This window comes from Typopeltis vanoorti, chromosome 18, assembly GCF_054136105.1.
Source record: "Typopeltis vanoorti isolate ZY-2024b chromosome 18, IOZ_Tvanoo_1.0, whole genome shotgun sequence".
Lineage (NCBI taxonomy): Eukaryota > Metazoa > Arthropoda > Arachnida > Uropygi > Thelyphonidae > Typopeltis > Typopeltis vanoorti.
Window position 1 is genome coordinate 63076482 of NC_143566.1, and position 27715 is coordinate 63104196.

The 27715-nt window shown below is 36.0% G+C and overlaps 1 protein-coding gene across 1 annotated transcript in view; it reads left to right on the forward strand.

The window, feature by feature from the left end:
- LOC150096717 (kinesin-like protein KIF21A) overlaps positions 1-27715 on the forward strand; it is a 753433-nt gene that overhangs the window by 201189 nt on the left and 524529 nt on the right. The window contains exon 11 of the mRNA XM_090408696.1: positions 6447-6636. Coding sequence (XP_090264822.1) covers positions 6447-6636 — 190 coding nt within the window. The remainder of the gene's footprint in view (positions 1-6446; positions 6637-27715) is intronic.

Sequence of the window (27715 nt, forward strand, 5' to 3'; positions counted from 1 at the left end):
TCTGCATGACACCTATTTCCACTGGTATTTCACAAGTCAACTGTTCCAAATGTTATTGTTGCATGTTATTTTTATAGTACTGAAAGATGACATTGAGTATTTTTTCCTTTTATTTTTTGTTCTAAAATTTCAAGCATTTTATTTCTGTTATCGAGTCAAATGCTTCCTAGTCAATAAAACATCTGTAAAGATTTCCTATTTTTTTCCCACATTAATTTAACTAATTGAAAATGAATATAAATTTAATCAGTTTTAAATTTCTTTCTAAATCCCATTTGCTCTTCTCCTAAATGTGGCTCATAAGTTGCTTTAATTCTGTTTTGTATAATTCTGATAATTATTATTAGGTCTGTTTTTTTTGATGTTTGTCTTATTGCATTTTTTTTCCTTTTTCACAGAATTCTTGTATGTTTTCAAGAGTTAAGGCTTCCATTTTTTTCATGTAACACATTTTGTGTTGGAGTCTTTTAATTTTCAGGTATCAAGTCCTTAGAGGTATTTCTTTTTTATCTTGTTTTCCTATTGATCATTTTGAATTTAATCTTTATTTTTGCTGATAGAATTTCATGATCAGAATACATATCTTTTAAGATTTTTACATTTTGAAATAATGTTTTCCATTTTTTGTTGACTAAGGTATAATCTAATACAGTTTTTAGTTTTTCCATCAGATGAGGCCCATATGTATTTATGACTGTCTCTGTGAAAAAGTGTTTCAGTAATCACCAATCCTGCTGTCTTGCAGAATTCAAGGAATCTATTGTCTTTTTCTTTTTTTTCATCAGTCCCAAATTTTTGCATTACTCTTTCCTTTCTTAATTATTATTGAAATATTTTTTATTATTTCAATAATACATTTTCATTTATAATAATGTGGGTCTTCTGTGATATCTTCAGACTCATCTTGCCATAGTATTCCATAATGCAAGGCACATGCCCTTTTGGACGTGCATAATGCTATGCATTATGGGAAGGACCACTATTATTTCAATAATACATTTTCATTTATAATAATGTGGGTCTTCCGTGATGTCTCTAGACTCATCTTGCCATAGTATTCCATAATGCAAGGCACATGCCCTTTTGGACATGCATAATGCTATGCATTATGAGAAGCACCACTACCCAGACCAGTTTAAACCTTTCTTGAGGTACGTGTAAGTGTGCAGGGATACCTCTCCAAAAACTGAGTGATCTAATGATCCTTAAATCTCACTGATTTAGAAAAGAAAAGAATTCTTTGTAATGCTTTGTTAAAGATAAGTTTCTGTCTGATCTCTGAAGATATGCCAATTTGGAGACCATTGGATAACACTTCTGCTTTCCATCCAGTAGACCATGGGTTCAAACCCAGCTGCAAGCATGGCTGTTTTGATTGTCTTTGGGTAGTACTTGAATTTAATTATCCAGTGTCACCACCACTCCACTTATTGGAGACCTGAATAGGCCTACAATAAGTAGGGTGCTCTTATCTAATCCTTCAGCTCATCCACAGTGTTATTGTGTATTAGGTTTACAATCTTTTGTGGGTGGGATCAAACCTTTGAGTCTGGGGGTGCTTAAGGCTCAAAGCTGTATAACTCAGAGGAGACCTCCACATAGCCTTTAAAGGAATGTGGAGAACCAACCAGGGCTTCTGACCTAATGTCCAATTCTCACCTTCTTGTGGTGCACCCTGTTAGGTATCTACCTGGATATTGAATGAATAAGGATGGGATGGCAATTTGGGATTTAACCAACCAAATTGTATTCTTATTGGCTTAAACCACAATACAAAATGATGGTACAACATGACAGAATTTCATCCTGCTGGGGCATCGTCCAGTTAAACAAGACCTCCATTGTTTTTGCCAGGGAACCAGGGTGAACAGCAAAAAGTCAACTACTGGAACAAATCCTAAAACACATCCCCAATTCAATATCACCAGAGTTCAAGATCGGTACTATCAACATAAAAAGCTTGAATGGCAAAGAAATGGAGCTAGCTGAGGAATTGGATTAGTACCAGATCGAGGTGACAAACAAAAATGACAAAAACTGGTGAGATCTTTCTGAGCAATAAATACAAAATGTTGTACTCAGGCAATGACAGTCAAGGAAAAGGAGTAGCCATAGTAGTATTCAACACTAAATACGAGGCTAATCTTTTTAAATGGCAGGCAATTTCAAGTAGAATGATGTGGGAAAAGATCAGAATGGGGATATGTTTGTGCCTATGGTCCCACAGAAGGTTCTACTAAGGTAGAAGTGGAGGAATTTTTTGAGGCTTTAGAGAAAGCAACTGCCAATGAAAAAATGAAAAGTTGATCCTTGTTGGGGATCTAAATAGCAGAGTAGGAAATGATTGTCAGACATACAAAAATGTTTTGGGAAAATTTGGAGAAAAGAGCAAAGCTAATAATAATGGCGAATACCTGTTGGATTTCTGCTCAGGTCATAGACTGGTTATTACTAACACCATGATCCAACATAAAAATGTGCACAAATTCACAGAGAAGAGGCAAGGAATAAGAAAAGTCTCATTGACTATGTTATTGTTGATAGTGATGTTTTCTCTCTGGTGCAGGACACCAGAGAGAGTGTACAGAGGATTTGAAATTGCAAGTGATCACCATTTAGTTTTGAGCAGGATAAAATTGAATTTCATATTGAAAAGAAGAACATATAAGAAAGTTTTAAAGCGAATAGAAGTTGAGCAGGTCTCAGATATGAATTGTAGACTAAAATACACAAACATTATTCAAGAAAAAATGAAAGAGTTTGAGAACAGGAAAACCAAATCTTATAGATTTAGTTCCGAGCCCTGAAGAAAACATCACTTGATTCAGCCAGAGAAGCATGTGGTGAGGTTGTCTGCAAGGATAGAAAAATCAGAACTCCATTGTGGACACTTAGTTAAAGAGGCAGTTAAGGAAAGGAAGAAAACTTATTGAAAGTTCCTGGTGAATAAGTCAGCTTGTGCTCTTAGAGAATACAGAGAGAAATGTAAGAAAGTTAAACACTGTGTAAAACTAGCTAAACAAAAGTCATGAGAAGACTTTGATAAGAACATAGAAAAGAAATATCAAGAAGGTGGCAAGAAATGGAGGTCATTGAAGAAACTCTGAAATGGAGGAAAGAGTGCTGTAAAAGGAATTAGAGATGATAAAGGTGACATGAAAATGAGAAAAAAAGATATTCTTGATGTATGGAGTAATTACTTTGAAAAATTGCAAAATGAAACAAGCAGTGACGATGACAGCACAGTGGTAAAAAACACTCAACAGACATGCAATCAGGAATACATCCATACTTGAAGTAGAAAAAGCCGTCAAAGATGGAAATGTGGAAAGGCAGCCTGGAATAGATGATATTCGATCAGAAATGCTCAAGTATGGATTTATAAAAGTCTTACAGAGGCTGCACTGCATAGTTCAGAGGGACGAATTCCAGATGATTGGAGTAGAGCTCATATATCCATATATAAAAATTTAAATAAAACTGAATGTGAAAATTACAGAAGTATTTCTTTACTGAGTGTTCCTGGTAAGATTTATGCAAGTACATTTGAGAAACGGTTGATTGTGGAAGGGAAGCTTGCTGAAGAACAAGCTGGATTCAGGCCAAATAGAGGCTTTCAGAATCAGATTTTCACTTTACCACAGATATTGAAGAAATCATGGGAATATAACAGATCTGTATTTAAGTTTTGTAGATCTTGAAAAGGCATATGACAAGGTGCCAAGAGAGAAACTATTCAAATGCTACGGTGATATGGTTGTCAATGGGGCATTATATCAAGCAATACTTAGTCTTTATCTGAGTTGTAAGTCAGCAGTTAGAATTGAAGGAAGTACATGAAGGTGGTTTAATGTTAAATCTGGTGTCAGACAAGGATGTACATTATCCTCTCTTTTATTCATTATCTGTATGGATCGCATTATGAAGGAAAGTGGTATTAAACCTGATATCAAAGTTGGAGATGTTAATGTCAGCTCTTTGCTTTGTGCAGATGAAATCTGCTGCAAGTCTACAAGGCTCCCTGACTAAATTGAATAACTGTTGTAACAGAATATGGTATGAAGGTCAGCAATAACAAGATAAAGACAAAGAAAATAGGCAGAAGCATTGTAAATATCAACTCCATTGTGAATGGAGAACCTATAGAACAAATAAAACATTTCAACTACTTAAGCACGGTTGTTAGTGAAGATGGTAAATTAAATATGGAAATAGACAACAGAATCAACAGAGCTGGTATGGTAGGAAGTCAACTGAATAAATTTATATGGAATAAGAGAGAAATTAATCAAAACACTAAATTAGCTGTATACAAGATAGTGTTCAAACCAATTTTAACTTATGGATCTGAGAGCTGGGTTAGAAGTAAAACACTTTACCAAAGACTGGAGACTGCAGATATGAGAGTCCTGAGAAAGATTAGGGGCATGAACAGATGACATCAATGGCAATCATATTAAAAATGAGGATATTAGGAAAGAACTTGATATTGTTAGCATCCAGGAATGTGTTAGCAGAGCTAATCTCAGGTAGTGTGGTCACTTAGAATGGGAGAGGAAAGATTAGCAAAAGAAATGTTCTCTGCAGGTTGGCAGGGAAAAGACCCAGAGGAAGACCAAGATATAGGTGGATTTATACAGTAAAAAGTGCCTTAGAAGACAGAAATATAAAATCCGATAATGTTGGAGTCTTGACAGGTAACAAATTGATTTGGAGGAAAATTATTGTAGATAGGAAGTTAGTAATGATGTAAATTTTCATGTAGTACTAATCATATTCTACACCCCTTGAGGGAACATGTCAGGAATTTGATGGTGATGATGACCTTTAAGTCCAGTATAAAATTCACATGGAGAATTTTGAATTTCATTTGTTTGCTGCTTAACTTTTTTAAAAATTTTATTTCACTCTCGTTATGAAGTGTAGTATAATATATTCAAAAGTAGAGATTTAAACTCAATAAAATTTATCTACAGACAGTCTCCATGTACAATTTAACTTGACTAAAATGTTTGACATGTTCCCCAGTCTCAGAAGTAATGTAGTTTATTATAATTTTACTAGGATTGGGTTCAATTAATTTGTCTAATAATGAACACTAATAAGTATTCATTTCCACTTTTTCAGATTTTAAGCATTAATCCTGTCTTAAAGTTAAAATTATAGCAATGTCTCCGAAAAATTGTCATTATTATTGTTATCTATTACATGGGCATGTTTGTGGATTCTGAAGACTTATTGCAGTAAATCCACAATAACCATTGTTCACACAGCATTATTCTCATACTGTTCATTAATCTTATTCACTTATTGCCACGTCTACATCCCATCTCATTCCATTCATTTACCACTTTACAAGAAAAAAATCTAGTCGTCATGTCCTTGCTAGCCCACTGTTATACCGCTTTCTAGTTGTCACACCTTGTTCTTTACCTATCATGTAAACTTTGTAACCCATAAATACTGAATTCTATTCTCATAGGAATCATGAAGACTAGCCATTGTTCTGATTACTTACTCCTAGATCCCACTTTACATCCTCATCCACAATAAACCTAACAACCAGATCTGTGTAGTTTGATTTGGTCATTTTAAGCTTTTTAAAGAAGAATAACCAAGTGATCCTTTGAACTATTTTGTCTGCTTTTGCAAAGCAATCTGAACTTAACTCTCTATCTGCCATTATCTTCCAAACTGCTTATCATCATCAATTTTCTGTAACAATCTATGTAATACATCCTCCTCCTCCTTTCCTGTAGTCTAGTGACCTGTTACGTTTGTATTAGACATGGTCTATTACGATTTGAAACTGCGACTGCTTTGAGGATAAGGTGTTAGCCCTATGTCTCCCGGTGTGTCCTATGTTCGTATTCACAGGACCAGTTTGCTTGTTCTGGGGGATGAAAAACCGGGAAAAAACCCTACCTCCATATGAGACCGTTAACTCAACTTTAGTCGAAAGAGACCAGATAAAGGTTCCTCACGTCTTGGATGGGAATCAAACAGAGGTCTTTCTGGCCAGAGAGTTTTGTCTATACTGACTGAGCTATGGAGGCTCATTTAATACATAGAGTGTAATAATTTTTTAAAATTATTACATTCTATTAATTATTATTTATCATTTATTATTATTTATTTTTTTTATCACTAAGTACATAACTAGACACTCTGACACACAGTACCAGCAACTGTTATCCTTTGATCAAACTGCCAGTCTATGTCATCTGTAGGCCCACCTTAGTTTATTGTGATTGGCTCAAGGACAGAAACTACTATTCACCTGCTTTTTCTTTGATTCATTTCCATCATATATTATTTCTCTTTCTGTGTGTATATGATTAGCTGCTTATTTAGTTATTATATAAATTGTTCACTATGTCCTAAAGTTTCTAAAAACAAATAAGTTTTTTTTTTCATTACTTTTATGAATTTTTTATTTTTCACAGGGTAAAAGACTCCTAGGTGCAGATGGCTCAGAACAAATAAATGATATGTTTCATGAAAATACTATGCTTCAGACTGAAAATAACACATTGAGAACTCGAATCAAAGCATTGCAGGAAACTGTAGAACGATTAACTATAAGGAATACTGAATTGCTTTCCGAAAAGGCAGCTGGAACATGGATAACATCAGGTGTAGTTTATATTCATAACTTATGCATTTTTCAGTTTTATTTAATATACCAGATCTCTTTTTGTACCTAATTCATGCTGTGATAATCTATAGCTTGGAAGACTGTGGTCTGGATCTAATTTGTCATGGATGATGATTTTTAATATAAATTTTACCTCAGTCTAAAGGCTCTTCAAGCCTCTGTAGCTCATTTGGTTTCAATGTAGCCTCTTGGTTGGTAATACCTGGGTTCAAATCCCATCAAATGATGCAAAGGATCTTTAGCAGGACTTTTCAATTAAAGGTGAATTTGCTAGTCTTATATGGACGGTTTTCCTCTCAGAAACTGGTTTTTGTTCTCTCAAAACAGGCAAACCAGTCCACATGAATAAGCATATCATATCTACAGACATAAAATACTTGCCTTAAGGGGATGCAGCAGAGAAATGACAAGCCAGCTGCTTTAATTGCCTAAAACCCCTAATTAGAGAACTCAACCCATCTTACATGGACAACCATGTTATAGTTCTTACGTGTAACATAGTTACATGTCAGTCTTTTTTTTTATAATCCATAACATTTATAGCATATTCATTATTTTAGAGCAGACAAAAGAAACTTTGCTGTGCATCGGATAATGAACTTCATTTTTATTGAAAGCAGAGACACTCTGGTCTCGCTATAGCACACATGCAAAGACCACAGAAATAATTTACTACACTGGCCACTTTGCTGTCCACTGTAGCAAACATAGCATTGCACATATTAGATTTAGTTGGGATTTTTTGGTAATTTGTTGTATTGAGCTTGTATAATAACACACTCAAAACTGTTTGCTATAATGAAAGTCACTGTAATAATTTCTAATGAATTGCTGTTACATAAATATTATATAAAATGTACTAAATAGTGTTCCATTTTTTATCATGAATGAAAGAATATATAGTTCATCCATTTATACAGTGCAATCTTTGATTCTAAAACTTTTAGGGACTTTTATATAATCCAGCATCATTTCAAAGCTGAATACAGAAACTATAAAAGTTTTGTTCGAAAATTGACCAGAGAGCTTGAAGGAATACACTGGCCACTTTACTACGAGTTGCCTTAGCCAAACCTAATAGGAAGTACGCATGCGCTCAAAGCGCCCATATATTCGCCTCCTATTGGTCCATTTTGATAAGGTTTCACTGACCTGACAGCTGTTTCAAACTCATTGGTTTTCGTCAGAGATCAGGCAGAAACCTAATAGAGCAAAAACTCTCAGTACTAAGGAAACGAAGCATCGAAGAGGTATATTTTCCGTAAGCGAACTCTTGGTCAGTGCGTAAAGTATTTACTAAAATAAAGAGCCAAAAGGCTTCACTTCGGCGATGCAAAAGTATATAAAATAAGTGGATATTAAATTCAACATCATTTGAAACTGCTGCCAGAGCAGTGAAATCTTATCAAAATAGACCAATATACGGGTGCTTTGAACATGTGTACTTCCTATTAGGTTTGGCTAGAGCAACTCGTAGTATGGTAGAGAGTGTATTCCCGCAAGCCTCTGGTCAATTTTCGCACAAAACTTTTATAGTTTCTGTATTCGGCTTTGAAACAGTTGTGTGATCAGTGAAACCTTAACAAAATGGACCAATAGGAGGCGATTATACGGGCACTTTGAGCATGCGTGCTTCCTATTAGGTTCGGCTAGGGCAACTCGTAGTATGGCTGTGAGTGTATTTCTGCAAGCTCTCTGGTCAATTTTTGCATGAAACTTTTATAGTTTCTGTATTTGGCTTTGAAATGATGTTATATTTAATATCCACTTAATTTATATAATTTTGCATCGCCGAAGTGAAGCCTTTTGGCTCTTTATTTTAGTAAAAAAATGTTATATAATTATTATCATCACCACTAAATACTTTTCAGGGATTTAAACCTGATGATGATATAAAAGTTCATCATAAAAGTTTTAGCCAGTTGCCTGTTCCAGCCTCATTCCACCTTTTCACTGTTGTCTTGGGCTTGTATTCTCTAGCTGGGTAATATCTAAGTATCTTTTTGAGTAGTCTTGAATTGTCCATTGGCTGTTTTTTTCCCCCCCTCCCCCTTTCCTATATTCACATATTTTATCTCATACTTGAGTCTATTTTTATTTCTTTACACATTTGTGTTTTTTTTTTCTTTTTTTTTTTCTTTTCTCCCCTAGAGACTATCAGTATAGCCTGCTGTCCTTTCTAGGAAGAATGTCACTTCTCCAGTTTCTATTATTATTATTTATTATTTTTTTTTTTGTGGTCACTTCCATATGCAATTTTTGTGGTCACTTCCATAGAGTAGAGGTATTTCCATAACTTTCATCATCACATTCTTGATATGTTCTCTCAGGGGGTATACAGGATAATTATGATAGTCATCATCATCATGCGTATCAAGGATACGCATGATGATGCTGTCCCTGTTCCTGCCTTAGAAGTCATCGTTGAAGAGGACATCCTGGTTTTCTTTTTCCTAATGGCTTGTACTTTAAGGCTTGTTTTGGTAATCTTTCTGTTTTCATTCTTTGAACATGTTCCATCCATTTATGTTTATATTTTTTAATTTTTTATATTACTGGTTCTTGGTTTAATTCTTTCATAATATCTTCATTTCTTTTGTGATCAAATAGGGTATATTTTGCAGTTTTTCTCATAAACTTCATTTCTGCTGTTGTTAATCTCTGTTTCTCTTTTTGTTTTATTGTCCAGATTTTGCTTCCATACATAAAGACTGGTAGGGCTAATGTATTGTATACTTTTAGCCTGGTTTGTTTTTGAACTAGGTTTGGTTTAAATATAGAGTTAATTACACCTGTTATTTTTAAATATTTTGCAATTTTTACGTTTATTTTTTTTTTTAATTTTCATATGTGATCATACATCCTAGGTAGTTAAATGAATTCACCTGTTCTAAGATCTTGTTATCTATTACTATTTTAGTTCTTGCTGGATCTTGTCATTTAAAGGCCATAGTTTTTGATTTTTCTGTTGATATTATCATACCATAATCTTTGGATATCTCATTTAGATCTAAAATAGCTTTCTGTAAGTTATCTTCAGAATTTGTAATTATTATTTGGTTGTCGGCAAAAAGGAGAGCGTTTAAGTTAACTGTAGGAGAAAGTTTAATTCCGTGATGTAAATTTTTATTCCATTTTATTATTATTTCATTTAAGTAGATATTAAAAAGAGTTGCTGCCCTCGCAGTGACGAACGCCGCCATTGGCTCCTTACAGTCAGAGCTCTCCACAGTTCTTAACCCTGAACTTTGGTCGATTCTCTCTGACATTTCGGAAACTTCCGTACAGAGAGAATTTCAAAAAATAAAAAACAAACACGTCAAGAAATACAGCAACCTGGTTAAAGACAAACCATAACCACAAATTCAACCGCTCCAGACAGTAATAAACCTCTCTTCCAAAAGGCTCAATGAGGATGTTGTCAGCACCCTTGGCCTCGGCCGTAATTTTGCCGTCGCCCCGAAAGAAGTGCTGGTGCTCGATGTAATGGTTAGCATCGAACGGGGGATCGGCCGCTTATCGTCGGAGGTAGCCAACAACATCAGACTTGACGTAGCCAACATCCTCGCTCACTCTTCGCCTCCTAAAAGTAACTTATCTTATGCCCAACGCATGGCTCTCCAGAAACTATGCAAAGAAAAAAGTATCGTCATCACCAGAGCGGATAAGGGTAATGCCACAGTTGTTCTTAATACAAGCGAATACAATCGTAAAATGAACATTATCCTCCGCGATCACGCTACCTACATCCCGCTAGAACACGACCCCACAAAAACACAAGTTAAGAAATTAAAAATCTTACTTAAAAAAGTAACCTCCTGGCCCCCTGAAGTCACGAAAAAACTTAAACCTTTCCGCTCCCGTCCCCCCCGAATATACGGTTTACCAAAAATCCACAAACCCAATTCCCCACTCAGACCTATAGTAGATGCTACCAATGCACCTTGTTACAGACTGTCTAAACAGCTGGCCAACTCTTTGTCCCCCCTCACCGGAAATTCAGCTTCCTATATAAAAAACTCGACCCACTTTAAAGCCCTCACAGAAAATTTAACCTTGAACAATACAGACATATTAGTAAGCTTTGATATCTCCTCTTTGTTTACCAATATTCCCTTAACTGACACTTTATCTCTCTTAGAAAACGTTTTCCCCTCTGACATCTTAGATCTCTTTTCCTTTGCCATCAACTCTGGGTATTTCTCTTGGAATAACAAAATCTACAAGCAGATAGAAGGAACCGCCATGGGTTCCCCCCTCTCACCCCCCTTGCCAATTTCCATATGGAAGATTTCGAAAAACGAGCCATAGACTCAGCCCCACTCAAACCTTCTATCTGGCTAAGATATGTAGATGATGTGTTCTCCATTTGGCCTCATGGCCCAGACACGTTAGACTCCTTCCTCGGTCATCTCAATAGCCTACATCCAAGAATCCAGTCTACTATGGAAAAGGAAAAGAACAGTTGTTTACCCTTCCTAGACACCCTAGTCACGTGCCTGCCTAATGATACACTTGCCTTCACTGTATACAGAAAACCCATACACACAGGCAGATACATTCACAAACTCTCCCACCACCACCCCTCATAACAATATGTCATCATTAAAACCCTTACCAAGAGAGCCCACAATCTTTGTTCCAGTGGAACCGCCCTCACTACTGAGCTTAACCACATACACAGAACTTTCCTCTCCAATGGCTACAGCAAACACAGTATCAAAAAAATAATCAATTCCTCCCCCATTCCTCATCCCTCTCGTCAACAAGATTTTAAAAATGCCATCACCATACCCTACATCCGAGGCACCTCTGAAAAAATAGCCAAGATACTAAAAAAGTATAACCTACACACAGCATATAAGCCCTACCGCAAACTTGCTACCCTTATCCGTTCTACGAAAGATCAGCTCCCTCCTCTCTCTCTGCCTGGAGTTTACAAAGTACCCTGTTCCTGTAAGCTTGCGTACTTTGGACAGACAGGCAGATCAGCATCCATCCGCCTGGAGGAACACAAGTCGTACATCGTTAAACACAACTATGGCCATTCAGGCTTGGCTGACCATGTTTTGGACACCACCCACAGAGTATCATGGAAGAAAACCACCATGCTCCACCACAGCAAATTCAAGAAAGAGAGACTTTTCTTAGAAGCAGCAGCAGCTCTCAGAAACCAACCAAATCTTAACAAATATTATTGCATTAAGCTTCCGAAGATTTGGGAAACACTCATCACCAGAGGTCCCACCTTACATTCCAGGCCACCTACTACCGCCCTTAGAGGGCGCTCCACCTAGATAGGACTTTAGTGTCACCCACGTGGTTGGGCTTAGTATTGTAAGTTTTTGTGTGCATGTTACATTAATTGTTTATGTAATCCCCGTAGATGTCCTAGTGACTAGGACGAAATATAGGAAGCATTAAATTCTAATTTAATTCTTTTTGAGTGTTGTAAAAAAATCCATTAAACCTTCAACATAACAGTTCTGTGTAGTAATTTAGAAATTCTTCTAATTTCAATTCAGTGTTTAATTTTATGTTTTCTTTGGTATCTGCATTTAAGTGTTTCAAAATCTTATATACATTGGGTCTTATTTTATATAAATCATGTTCTAAATTAGAAACAAATTTATTCCATGATTCTCTGTCTTTTTCTGACTTCTCTTTTAGCTATGGCTCTTATTCTTTTATATTCTATTTCATCTTCTAATCTTTTACTGCTTAACCGTTTGTGATAGGCTTCTTTTTTCTTTTTGATTATTTCTTTGATTGTATCATCCCAGATCTTCAGTTTTTTTTCTTTTATTGAATTTTTTGGTCTTTCCTAAGCTTTCATTTGCTGTTGCATTTAGTATCGTTTTTATATTAAGCCATTCTATTTCTATTTCTTCATTTTGTTTTATTTTATCTAGATATTGGTTAATTCTTTGTTCATATAGCCATTGTACATTTGTGTCATTCAGTAGTCTAGTTTTATAAACAAATGTTTCAATTTTTCTTTCTGTTCTTGTTACTTGTAGCCATTTAGGTGGTAATCTTAATTTTATTTTAACAAGGAAGTGGTCACTGCTTATTTCATATCCTCTGTGAATTCTAACATCTAGTGAAAATTTTGATGTCTTTTCATTTAATATGAAGTAATCTAATATTGATTTCCATCCTCTTGCTGCCCAAGTATATTTATGTATGTCTTTATGTTTATAGAAGGAATTCATTATTTTTAGGTTATTATAAACTACAAAGTCAATCAATTTTTTACCATTTCTGTTTAGAGTGTGTTCTCCATGTATTCCTATATTATTATTAATTTTCGTGTTTCCAATTCTTGCATTTAAGTCTCCTGCTAAAATTATGTAATCATTTTTATTTATTTTATCATATATGTTTTGTAGCTGATTATAAAAATCAATATTATCCTGTTCTCTTCCTTCTAATAATAAATTTAGTTTAATCCTTTATCCAAGTGTGAGCAAACAAAGTTTGCGCCTGAAAGTATCTTCAGGACTGGGTTAAGGTGGTACACACCAGGGCAACTCGTTGCAAAGGTGGAGCAAGCGACCAACACTCCTATCCTAGTATCTCCTATAATGCAAAACACATCTCCTTGCGGATATGTCTATTGTTATGCATTAAGGGAAGGGCCACTACCCAGACCGGTTTCGACCTTTATTGAGGTCTCTTCAGTGGGAGCCAGGCCCAAGTCGAGATATCAGGCAGAAGCATTTGCAGGTCATCTCCACCTATAGGAATTGCCAATTGGTGTGCCACCCTTTTTTAATAAATTACTCTGGATTTAGAGAAAGATGTTGAAAGTTTATTTTCCACTTGGTTAGAGTATAATAAATTTAGTTTAATCCTTTATCCAAGTGTGAGCAAACAAAGTTTGCGCCTGAAAGTATCTTCAGGACTGGGTTAAGGTGGTACACACCAGGGCAACTCGTTGCAAAGGTGGAGCAAGCTACCAACACTCCTATCCTAGTATCTCCTATAATGCAAAACACATCTCCTTGCGGATATGTCTATTGTTATGCATTAAGGGAAGGGCCACTACCCAGACCGGTTTCGACCTTTATTGAGGTCTCTTCAGTGGGAGCCAGGCCCAAGTCGAGATATCAGGCAGAAGCATTTGCAGGTCATCTCCACCTATAGGAATTGCCAATTGGTGTGCCACCCTTTTTTAATAAATTACTCTGGATTTAGAGAAAGATGTTGAAAGTTTATTTTCCACTTGGTTAGAGTATAATAAATTTAGTTTAATCCTTTATCCAAGTGTGAGCAAACAAAGTTTGCGCCTGAAAGTATCTTCAGGACTGGGTTAAGGTGGTACCTTCTTCTGGGACATATAGACCAATTATTGTTAAATAGCCTCTGTCTATTTTTATTCTAGCTTCTATTATTCTTTCATTCCATAATTTATAATGTTTTAACTGTTTTGAAAGGGAGTTATGAATCCAAATCATGACTCCTGCTTGTGCTCTTTGGTCTCTGTAGAGTCCACTGTATATCACATTAAAATTTTCAGTTCTCATAGTTCCTTTTAATTTCTTTTTTGTTTCAGTGATTACTGCTATTTTAAAATTTCTTTCATTTAATAACTGGTCTAATTCTATTTCTTTATATGCTATTCCTCTTACATTCCAGTTTGCTATGTGCATTATATTTTGTCGTTTCCATTTTGTTTTACCTTTTCCATTCCAGGGTTGTTTCCCATAGATTCAGTCCGATTATCTTTTTCTGTCAGCTTACAAGTAGGATTATGTTCTCCATGTCAGGGGACTAGCCTGACGATGGAATAGTTCAGTGGTAGGGCTGCTATCTTAAGGCTTCTGAACTAGCCTTCTTCCGAATTTAAACCCATAGGAGGAATAGGGTATATTGAAGGGGAAAGAGTAGATTATAGAAGAATTATAGTAAGGTTTATAGAGAGGGCATAGTTGTAAGGCCAGAAATGAAAAGACCCCATGGCCCTCGAGTACTCTAAATAAGAAGAGTTGGTTGATAAGGCCTTATAGGAAAGATTAAAGTAAGTTATGATAGTACTACATGAAAAAGTTACACTATTAATAACTTCTGATCAGTAGTTTTCCCCCAAATTAATCTGTTATATGTCAAGGCTCCAATATTATCAGATCTTATATTTCTGTCTTTTTACTGTCTCAATCCAACTACACCTTGGTCTTCCTCTGGGTCTTTTTCCTGACCCAGAGGAAGACCAAGAAAAAACATCTCTTTTGCTAATCTTTCCTTTCCCATTCTGTTTAAGTGGCCATAGCATCTGAGAACTCTACTAACACATTCTTGAACTAACAATAGCGAGTTCTTTCCTAATATCTTCATTTTTAATGTGATACTGCCACTGATGCCATCTATTCACTCTACTGATCTTTCTCAGAACTCACATATCAGAGATCTCTAGTCTTTGATCAAGCTTTTTTTTTCTAACCCTGATCTTGGATCTATAAGTTAAAATTGCTTTGAACACTGTCTTGTATACACCTAATTTAGTGTTCTGACTAATTTCTCTCTTATTCCATATAAATTTATTCAGTTGACTTTCTACCATACCAGTTTTACTAATTCTTTTATCTATTTCCATATTTACTCTGTCATCTTCACTAACAATTGTGCCTAAATAGCTGAAATGTTTTACTTGTTTTGTAGGTTCAAATTCAGGATACAGTTGAGGTTTCCAGTGTTTCTGACTTTTCATTGTCTTTGTCTTTTTATTTCTGAGTTTCATACCAAACCTATTACATCAGTTATTCAATTTAGTTGGGAATCTTGCAGACTTATGCTGGATTTATTCAGAATTATAACATCACCGCATAAAGTTAAAGAGCTAAGATCAACAACATTAACTTTGAGAGTTGAGTTAAAAATGAAACACTTGATCAAAGATTAGAGACCACTGATATGAGACTTCTTATAAAAATTAGGGGCCTGAGCAGATGGCATCAGTTGCACTATCATATTAAAAATGAAGTTATTAGGAAGGAACATGACATTGCTTGCATGGAAGAATGTGTGAATAGTGCTAGTCTAAGTTAGTATGGTTGCTTAAATAAAATGGGAGAGGAGACATTAGTGAAACAGGTGTTTGATGCCAAGAGGGCAGGAAAAAGTCTCAGAGGAAGACCAGTGTTTAAGTGGATTGATTCAGTCAGAAGGACCTTAGATGAAATGTTAGATATGACAGTATTGGAGTGCTCACAAGTAATAGACTAATTTGGAGGAAAATTGTTGATAGGAGATTATTAATAATGTAAACTTAATCATGTGGTGCTGTCATAGTAGCCTTGAACATCCCCTTGAGGGTACATATCAGGAAATCAATGGTCATGATGATTATTTCAAGTTTAACTTTTACCTTCTTATATTTCTTAAAATTTTGTATATATTTGGTCTCTTCACTGTAAGATCTTGTTTCAATTTTGCTATGAAGGGATCTTATGTTTCTCCATTTTATTTATTTAATTATTATCGCTCATTTGTGTTTAGAATTAATTTTTGCTCTTGGTGACTTTCTATTTATCCATTGTTTATATGCATCTTTCTTACCTTTTGATTGCTGCTTCATTATTCTCATCCCAGTTTTTTTTTCTTCTTGAGGTGATCATATTCAAAATTCTGAGCTATATCAGGTATAAAAGAATGGAACAGGGAAACAATGCATGATTCAGAAGTTGAACTACTGATGATTGAAGTATAACTCAGATTTTCTGTCTCTAAAAAGAGAAATAAGACTGAATGTGAGAATTACAGAGCAATTCATCTGCTTCACATAAGATTTCTGCAAGCATTCTTGAGAAGAGGCTAAGAATGTGGAAGAGAAATTTAGAATAGAACATTTGGTTCATGCCAAGAAAATCTGTGATCTCTAAAAATGAAAATATTTAAAAATCCATATATAAAAAGGGAAATAAAACTGAATGTGAGAATTACAGAGAAATTTCTTTACTAGGTCTTCCATATAAGATTTCTGAAAGCCTTCTTGAGAAGAGACTAAGAGAAATGGTGGAAGAAAAATTTGGAAAAGAATAATTGGTTCTGGCTAAGTAAGAATGTAAGGATCAGATTTTCACTTTATGAGAAATAGTTCAGAAATTCTGGACATATAATAACATGGATCTGTACTTAAGTTTTGTATACAGGTATCTCTCACTTTACTCAGTTTCGAATAACACGCTGTTGGAATTAACATGATTGATTAACTGATATCACAATTTATTTAACATGTTTAAAATTCATAGAAATACAATTTTATTCATACAGACCAGTTTACAATAAAACTTATATTAAAACCTACCAGTTTCGCCAGCAAACTGTCTGGCTTTTTCAAGGCGTTTAAGGAAGTCACAATAGTGTCAATAACCGGCGGAAACCTCAACAGAATTCAGGGTGTAATTCTAAACAGTTCGTGGAAAAACCTGATCCTCTCTCTCTCTCAATCAATCTGAACTACAGCTAGCCAGTAATCACATTACACGTTTACAACAAACACTCATGCGTGATAATGAATAAGAACAATAAGTCCTCTCTGTCATGTGAATGTGTAACCTTAGCTACTAGTTGGTTTACAACGTTTTTTATGTTCCTTTCAATTTGCATTTACATTTAAAAAGCCAGACAGTTTGCTGGCGAAACTGGTAGGTTTTAATATAAGTTTTATTGTAAACTGGTCTGTATTAATAAAATTGTATTTCTATTATAAAACGACCAAATATGTATAATTTAAATATGTTTAAAATTCACCTAACATGTTCTGTTCATGCCAGATAAAACAACTCAGACTTTCCTTGAATTTGAGGCAATTCTGTATACTACATTTAATGACAGTGTAATTAGAGAAAGTGGGAATGAAAATGACCTTGCTTAACAAAAAATGCCATCCTCTCTTACGGATGCTAAACTACATACATGCAAGTAAAGCAAAGTTTTATTATAGTGCCAAACACAGTAGGTAATAACTAAATATTGTCCTGACATCCTCTTTCTTTCAGATGCAAAATGCGTGTTAGCCAGTGGTGGGATTCAGCCGGTTTGCACCGATTTGGCAGACCGATACTTAATTTTTTGTTGAGTTAGGTGAACTGGTTGTTTAAATGGCACTTGTAATCAGGGTTCTCTTTAAGGTGGGCATGCCTTGGTAGCTGCCCAATGTGGAAATCGCAAATTTACATTCCTTACTCTTTTTTAATTCATCTTCACAACAGCTTATTCTAAGTGCCCGTAGTAATGTTCATTCCATCCATAGGTGAAAAAAATTAGACGGAACTATGCTTGTAATATTTATTTATTCATTTCATAAAACTTGTTATACCTTTGATGAAATACTACATTTTTATTCCCTCGCGTTTGTTACTTCAGTAAACAAACATACAGGGTGTTCGGGATAAATTTGACAGTTTCGTAAGGAAAAAGAAAATCTTCTTTGTATCTATTAAATTTAATGAATTGACAAAAAAACATTACAGGCAGAGTTAATTACAATACTATCAACAAGATTTACTCAAAATAACCACCATTAGCATCGATCACAGCTTCAATTCTGCTTCGGAACCTCGAACAAGCTGATGCTACAGTCTCCCTGGGAAGGGCCGCAAAAACTGTTTTAATATTATCCATTAACTGGGCTTTTGTATTACTGGAAGTGCGATTGGTGTCTTTTTCAACTGCGCCCCATACAAAATAATCCATGGGGTTAAGGTCTGGGGAGTTTGGAGGCCAAACATTTGGACTGGTGAAGTCGTAGAAATTTTCAGACAACCATTTGTGACTTTTCCCAGAGGTGTGGCAAGGGGCCGAATCCTGCTGCCATACATACGGCCTACCATTGGCTACCCTTGTTATCCAGGGCTTGACTACAGTTAGCAACTCCACGAACAAAGCCCGAATTCCAATGCCAAGGTTCTTCAACACCTGTTCCTGCAGATTTGCGAGGAATTCTGCTGTACGAACGCAATCAGATCGTCTGCTAGGGATCTTTCTTCTTGCTACATCCTCGTAGTCACCATTGCAAGTCTCTAGTTCATGCCTGATTGTTTTTACTGTATTCAGGGAGCATTGGGCAGCAGTCGTAATATCCTTATTTTGATGGCGGGCACGAATCATCATGATACAAGTTATTCTCTTCCATGATTCAGGTGGGTTCCAGCTATCCATCCTTTCTGACATCTTGTATATGAATGAAGAAGGGTCCAAACTTTTAAATGAAGAGAAGTGTGTGTTAATACATGTAACTTACGGAAAAATATAATTAATTATAAATATGTCAAATTTATCCCGAACACCCTGTATAATGTAAAGAGAAAAAGTGCCAAACAACCAAGGGGGTGTTTGGTTCAAATAACAAATGACACGCTGTCATTTGTTTCAGCTTTGTGTTATGCCCAAAATTCCCACGAGATATTATGAGTGCGCTGGTGTTCCCTGATCGGTAAAACCAATAGGAAGCTAGGACATAATGAACCAATAGAAATATAGATTTCAAGGGTTATCATATCGCCCATTTCGGAAGCCGTGGATTCAATTTGGAAAGTTTAAATAATGTTGGGCTTACTAAGAACTACCTAGAAAAAAATTTAATAGGATTTTGCTCCGATGGTGCTAGTGTTATGCTTGGGAGAAAATCTGGAGTGAGCACCAGGATTGTAGAAGAGTTTCCAAACATAATAATATGCACTGTTTAAACCAGGGGTTCCCAACCCTATGCCTGCGGGCACCATGGCGCCCATCGACCAATTTGTGTGTGCCCGCCGCTGTTGAACCGTGTGCCGTATAGTTTGAAATAATCACGCAACAATTCATGGCATGCTATATGACGCATGCGTTAATGACACGTGACTAGTATTAAACGCATACAATGTAAAGCGGATGCACATTCGAAGTTGTTCATTACAGTTTATGAACTGGAATATCATCATATTCTCCTAATTATGAAGCACTGGCCAATGAAATGCAATGCCAAAGATCACACTAACTTACATATATAAATTTTTATATAATGTAAACTTTTAAGTAATAAAACATTTGATTATAATGTAAACTTTGTATGTATTCATTTAACAAACGAATTCAAAAAATTTGCTTGAAAAAATAGATGGTGCCCGTTGCCCTATCGGTATTTTAGCATGTGATCTAGGCAACAAAAAGGTTGGGAACCCCGGTTTAAACCATCACCTCCATCTTGTTTTAGATGATTCAATAAAGGAAATAAAGCAAGTAAATCATTTTAAAATATTTATTGATAAGATATATACTGTACTATTTTTCATCAATCCAATAAGAACTAAATTGAACTTTCCAAAATATATATTCTGAACGAGTTGGAATTGAAATTATAAAGATTGGTAGAGTTTTGGGACCAAGATGGGCTGCCTGTGTGGTGCACTTATCCACCTCTACATCACTATTTTTATTCAAATGAAAAGTACTTGGGTATGGCTGCCCATCTTGAAAATATATATTTTATAACTGATTTGGCATTGATGATTGATATTTTAAATGAAATTTCTCTTCTTTCAAATGCACTGCAAGCAAGAAATATAGACATAATAAAGGCTGAAAAACTCATGATAAGACTATTAAAGCATTTCGAATGCTTGGAAAGGTAAAAGGTCCATATGAAAAAAAAGTTAATGAATTAGTTACTTCAGAAACCTTCAAAAATATAAAATTTGTAGAAAATCATAGATTTCTCGGGCTTCCTTGGGAAAGACTTTTAGAAAACATTGTAATGAATTTGAAAAAAAGATTAATGGATTGTGAACATTTAAAAGCAAGTTGCAGCCAATTTCAAGATAGGAATAAATTACAATTTCTCAATTTTTTGGAGCCAGATTACTTGAATATTGAAGAAGTACTAGTTTCATACAAGGCAGCTAAAGAACAATTGCTAATATTTAATGACATTTTTAATTACCAAATGGATATTAATGATTATCGAGATTTCATGGAAAACTTTTTAAAAAATTCCCAGAATTATGCAATTCCTGAAAGTGTTCAAAGAGCTAAAAATATTGTCAGAACAATTGCTGTAAGTTCAGCAGAAGTGGAAAGGTATTTTTTAAAGATGAACATAATATGTTCAGAGAAGAGAAGTAGCCTAACTGTTTCTAATATATCAAACACAAGGACTATTAGTCTAATCGGCCTATCTCTAAAGCAGTGGTTCTTAACCATTTCGAAGTCATGGAACACTTTTGATTATAAGAAAAATTTGAGGAACACCAAAAGCATTAGGGTCATAAAACTAACAATAAAAATATGCATGGACTTGCCTTTTATAAAAATGGAACTTATTTTAATGTGATACTTGAGCTTGTCGGCTTTTGACATTTCAGCAATATCAGGTCTAATATGGGATATAGCTATCCACATCACTTTGTCTATATTAGTAAGTCTTTCATGCTTTTTAGTTTTTATATAGGTCAGTATTGAGAAAAATGAGCTCAGACAAATATGATATTGAAAACTGTAACAAAATTTTCAGTGCCCTTGTGGAGAGAGCTGGGTATTCAGCTTGGACAAAAATCCAAAATTCTTCAAGAGTTATTTCAGAGAATTTAATTTTTACAGTACGATCCGTTGACAAGGAAACTAATTCTTCTTCTTCTTGTAACGAAAATTCAACTCTATGTATTAACTGTGCCAAATGGATTTCGTATCAAGTCATAATTGTGTGTATTTAAGGAAAGGAAGTAACTTGAAATCTTTCCTTCCAATGTTGTTAAATGTTCTGTTATAACGAAAATAATTCCCTCGACATTTTATTATGGATAACTGGTAATTAGTTTACGGAATTAACAACGCAAATGAAGTATATTAATTAAAGGTAACTTTAATGAATCATTTCTATATTTCGGCAACATCACATTGCCATCTTCAGGAACATAAAGATATGGTATGTGCACTCAGGAACTAACACAAAGCAAATGAGGAAGAAAGCAAGAAACTAATATTGTTCCTAAAGTCCTAATGGTGCCCTCTTGCAGGCTAATTTGGTAGTCTTGGCAGTTGGGCTGAAGTTCTCATAATGAAAGTCTCCCAAATTTGGGGCAGTTTCATGCACCCAAATTTGTTGAGGTTAGGAATGTTTTTTAGAGCTGCTGAAGATTCTTTGAATAATCTTTCGTATTTAAACTTGCTGCAATGAATTATTTTTGTTTTCTTCCAACGAATTTTATGGTGGGTATCTAGGGCATGGTCTGCCAGCCCAGAGCGGCTGTACTGGTGAAACCGGATGTAGTCTTGGTGTTCTGAAATCCTGATATTTGTTGTTCTGCCTGTTTGGCCAAAGTAGGACAATTTGCAGCTGCAAGGGACCTGGTATACACCAGGTAGGTCTAGGGGAAGTGGTTGGTCTTTGGTAGAGCGGATAAGGGATGCCAACTTTTTATATGGTCTGTAACAGGAAGTAAGGTCATATTTATATAAGGTCATAGTTTTTGAGGATATTGGTTATTTTCTCAGAGGTGCCCTGGATGTAGGGGATGGTGATAGACTTGGTGTAATCTTTATTGTGGAGGGGGGGAGGGGGGTTGTGGTTTACAGGTTTTAGTATTTTTTTGGGGTTATAGCCATTGGCTAAGAAAGTGTTTAGGATGTGGTTTAGTTCAATAGTCAGGGCCTTGTCATCTGAGCAGATTAATTTTGCCCTGTTATATAGTGTTTTTATCACCCCATATTGTTGTGAGGGGGGTGGGTGGGATTGCTGGTGAATGTATCGGCCAGTATGGGTGGGTTTTCTGTAAACAGAGAAAACCAAAGATCCATTAAGCTGGCGGGTGATTAAAGTGTCTAGGAAGGGGAGGGTGTTGTTTTCCTCTTTTTCTAAGGTGAACTGGACTCTGGGGTGTTGGTTGTTTAAGTGTGTTAGGAAGGAGTGGAGTGTGTCTGAGCCTTGTGGCCAAATAGCAAACACATCATCCACATAACGAAGCCAAATAGTGGGTTTTTGTGGGGCGGAGTTTAAGGCTTTCTCTTCAAATGTCTCCATAAAGAAATTGGCCAAGGGTGGGGAAAGTGGTGAACCCATAGCTGTCCCCTCTATCTGTTTGTAGAACTTTCCTTGTCAAACGAAATAGCCTGAGTTCATTGTGAACTGAAATAGGGCTGAGATATCGGGTGGAAACTTGGCTTGGATGAGCTCAAGGGTTTCTTTGAGTGGGACATTAGTGAATAGGGAGGAGACGTCAAAACTGACCATTATGTCAGTGTGTTGGAGTGTGAGGTTTTCTATACTGGGTTTAAAGTGGGCTGAGTTTTTTGTGTGATGGTGTGTTGTCAGTGTAGTGTGTGAGCGTTTTGGCTAAATGTTTGGCTAATTTATATGTGGGGGAATCAATGCCATCCACTATGGGACGCAATAGCACATGATTCATTAAAGTTACCTTTAATTAATATACTTCATTTGCGTTGTTAATTCCGTAAACTAATTACCAGTTATGTCTAACCAACGTATAAGCCTTGCTACTAGAATCATGATCATCCACGGAGATGCAATCGCACGAAAGGCCCGTCAATACAGCAAATTGAGGTTGAAGATATCGAGACAAAAAATCGTCTGACGTTCCTAAAACGCTGCCGGGATAACAAAGTGATCCCTAATTGTGTCAAATTGAAGCACCGTTTTACTTCAGAGAAAGCTCTACGCATTTATAACCGCACTAGCTTTGCCCTGTTAAGAGAACAAATTACCGCGACGCGCGTTCTCCTTGCCGACAAAAACAAAACCTTACGGGCGCTAGAGGAAGAGCTTTCGGATACACTCGGCCTTGATCTATGGTCGATACTTCATGACATCTCATGCTCATCGGCAAGAAAAGAATTCGAAAAAATACGTAGTCGGCACGTAAAAAAAAATACGAAAACCTGACGAAGAATTCTACTTCCTTACCACAGCCACCACTCAACACTGTAGTCAACCTCTCGTCGGCAGTTTTAAAGACTGAAGCACTCACCGCACTTTCACGTGGTCACAATTTCGCCCTAGCTCCTAAAAGGATACCTGCTGAAGAAATCATGATCCAAATAGAGCGTGGGATTCGCAACCTGCCTAACCATATCGCCAACAACGTAAGACTGGATGTAGTCGGTGTTCTGACTAAAGCCAAACCTCCAAAAACGAATATGCAGCCCTACAAGAATTGAAAAACTACAAAAAAAATAGTAATCACCAAAGCTGATAAGGGAAGCGCCACTGTGGTACTCAATCAAAAAGACTACAAAGGTAAGCTAAATGCTTTAATACTAGACCGTACTACTTACCTCCCCATTGAATACAACCCGACCAGCTCTCAGATTAGAACTCTCCACAGACTCCTTAAGGAAGTCACTTCTTGGCCTGTGGAAGTCACCAACAAACTTAAACCTTATAACTCTAGACCCCCCCGATTATATGGACTCCCAAAAATACATAAACAAAATGTGCCATTGCGTCCCATAGTGGATGGCATTGATTCCCCCACATATAAATTAGCCAAACATTTAGCCAAAACGCTCGCACACTACACTGGCAACACACCATCACACATAAAAAAACTCAGCCCACTTTAAACCCAGTATAGAAAACCTCGCACTCCAACACACTGACATAATGGTCAGTTTTGACGTCTCCTCCCTATTCACTAATGTCCCACTCAAAGAAACCCTTGAGCTCATCCAAGCCAAGTTTCCACCCGATATCTCAGCCCTATTTCAGTTCACAATGAACTCAGGCTATTTCGTTTGGCAAGGAAAGTTCTACAAACAGATAGAGGGGACAGCTATGGGTTCACCATTTTCCCCACCCTTGGCCAATTTCTTTATGGAGACATTTGAAGAGAAAGCCTTAAACTCCGCCCCACAAAAACCCACTATTTGGCTTCGTTATGTGGATGATGTGTTTGCTATTTGGCCACATGGCTCAGACACACTCCACTCCTTCCTAACACACTTAAACAACCAACACCCCAGAGTCCAGTTCACCTTAGAAAAAGAGGAAAACAACACCCTCCCCTTCCTAGACACTTTAATCACCTGCCAGCTTAACACTATATAACAGGGCAAAATTAATCTGCTCAGATGACAAGGCCCTGACTATTGAACTAAACCACTTCCTCGACACTTTCTTAGCCAATGGCTATAACCCCAAAAAAATCCAAAAAATACTAAAACCTGTAAACCACAACCCCCCCTCCCCCCCTCCACAATAAAGATTACACCAAGTCTATCACCATCCCCTACATCCAGGGCACCTCTGAGAAAATAACCAATATCCTCAAAAAATATGACCTTACTTCCTGTTACAGACCATATAAAAAGTTGTCATCCCTTATCCGCTCTACCAAAGACCAACCACTTCCCCTAGACCTACCTGGTGTATACCAGGTCCCTTGCAGCTGCAAATTGTCCTACTTTGGCCAAACAGGCAGAACAACAAATATCAGGATTTCAGAACACCAAGACTACATCTGTTTTCACCAATACAGCCGCTCTGGGCTGGCAGACCATGCCTTAGATACCCACCATAAAATTCGAAATACGAAAGATTATTCAAAGAATCTTCAGCAGCTCTAAAAAACATTCCTAACCTCAACAAGTTTGGGTGCATGAAACTGCCCCAAATTTGGGAGACTTTCATTATGAGAACTTCAGCCCAACTGCCAAGACTACCAAATTAGCCCGCAAGAGGGCACCATTAGGACTTTAGGAACAATATTAGTTTCTTGCTTTCTTCCTCATTTGCTTTGTGTTAGTTCCTGAGTGCACATACCATATCTTTATGTTCCTGAAGATGGCAATGTGACGTTGCCGAAATATAGAAGTGATTCATTAAAGTTACCTTTAATTAATATACTTCATTTGCGTTGTTAATTCCGTAAACTAATTACCAGTTATGTCTAACCAACGTGTAAGCCTTGCTACTAGAATCATTTTATTATGGAGCGAAGGAAAGTTATCTGCTGTATTTTTTGCTGATGTGCGATTTTTTCAAGAAGATACCTTTTTCTGAAAAGCTGACAATTTGTCAGTGGATGTCAAAATATTTTCATTTTTCCCTTGGATACTTGTATTAACTCTATTTAAGTAATTAAAAATATCGGAATAACATTCCATTTTATCACACCAAATATCATTTTGAAGACATTTTACAAAAGCACTGTACCTTCATTTTGAAAAAAGGCCAATAATTCATTCTTAAGTTCTAAAATTCGGAATAGCACTTTACCCCTGGATAATCATCTTATTTCAGTGTGCAAAAGCAAAGATTTGTACTTGGCTTCGATAGATATGCAAAGTTTTTTTAAAAAGGCATGCTTTTAAAGGTTTTGACTTGATGTAATTTACCATATTTACAACTTGGTCTAGTACAAGTTTTAATATTGCCGGTAATGTTTTTGAAACTAGCGATTCTCTGAGCAATAAACAGTGCGTAGATATAATGGTTTATTTTCTTTGCAAGGGTTACAAATCCTTTAATAGAGACTACGATTGATGGAGCAGCACCATCCGTACAAATTCCTACGCACAGCTTCTATGAAATTTTAAAATTTTCTAAATATGACATAATAGTCAAAAATATCTTGTCCTGTTGTACATTTGGTAAGTTCTCTGCAGCATAGAAATTGATTCACTATTTCATTTTCATTAATGAAACAAACAAATCCTAGTATGAGCTTTACAGCTGATGTCAGTGAACTCTTCAATTTGTAAAGTAAGATGTTGTTTGGAAAGTTTATTGGTAACTGTTTTTTCAGTATCTTCTGACATATCTTTAATTTTATTTTTCACTGTATTTCTGAATGAGGAATTTTCATAATTTCCTTTTTTGCTTTGTTGCCAAACATAATGTTTACTATTTCACAACATGCTGGTAAAATAAGAGACTCTGCTATAGTATGTAGTTTTAATTTTACAGCAATTAATTCAACTTCTTTATATGATGCAAGTTGTGTCTTATCAGAAATTTTAACAATCTTTTCAAAATATTTTACTTGTTTAACTTGCATGTCCAGCAATCTCTTGAAATAATCTTTAGTTTTTGAAGCAAGATTGGTGTGCTTCTTAGTAAAGTGGCGTTTCAACTTAGCAGGAACCATTGTGCTATTGGATAGTTTTTCCCCACACTGGGATCCTAACAACTGAAGACATAGCAGTTTTCAGTTGTTAGGATCAGAGTAGCCAATTATACTCAGAACTGTGTCACGTGACATCTTTCATTGGCCGAACACCTGTGACCAGTTCGTGGAACACAAATGCTCCGGAGAACACCGGTTAAGAACCACTGCCCTAAAGGAATGGGATCCTACTCCTACAGTGAAAAGATTGTTAAGGATAAATCACAGCCAATGATGCTCGGATAAAAGCGAAGAAAATTGCAAGTGAGGATGTCCATCACGAAGCAATATGGAAATATCTTAAATAACAGTTTTATTGTTTTTTGTCAGGTATTATTTAATATTTTTTCATTAATATTTTAAAATTTTTTCTTATAACATAATGTAGTTTTGTTTATTTCTTTTATTGTTTATATTTTTGTATTAACTGTATGAAATAATAAACTACCTTTTGGTATAACTGGTAATTAACTTAAGGAATTTATAAAGCATAAAAAAGGTTGGTCGATTGGTAGAACCTCTGCTACTAATAGCTCGCAAAAAGTTAAGCTAGTTTGAGCGCGGTTAGTAGTTGGAAGGGTACAATCGTTCTATGCTGTTGGCACACTCTATCTTGATGAGTCTTTGGACTCCCTGGAGGTGTCACATAATAATAATAATAATAATATTAATTAAAGAAAACTTTAATGAATACCTTCAATATTTCGGCAACGTCACGTTACCATCTTCAGGAACATACAAATATGGTATGTGCACGCAGGCACTAACAAAAGCAAATGAGGAAGAAGGCAAGAAACTAATATTGTTCCTAAAGTCCTAATGGTGCCCTAGCGGGCTAATTGGGTTGTCTTGGCCGTTGGGCTGAAGTTCTCATGATGTAAGTCTTCCAAATTTGGGGCAGTCTCATGCATCCAATTTGTTGAGGTTTGGAACGATTTTTAGAGCTGCTGATGATTCC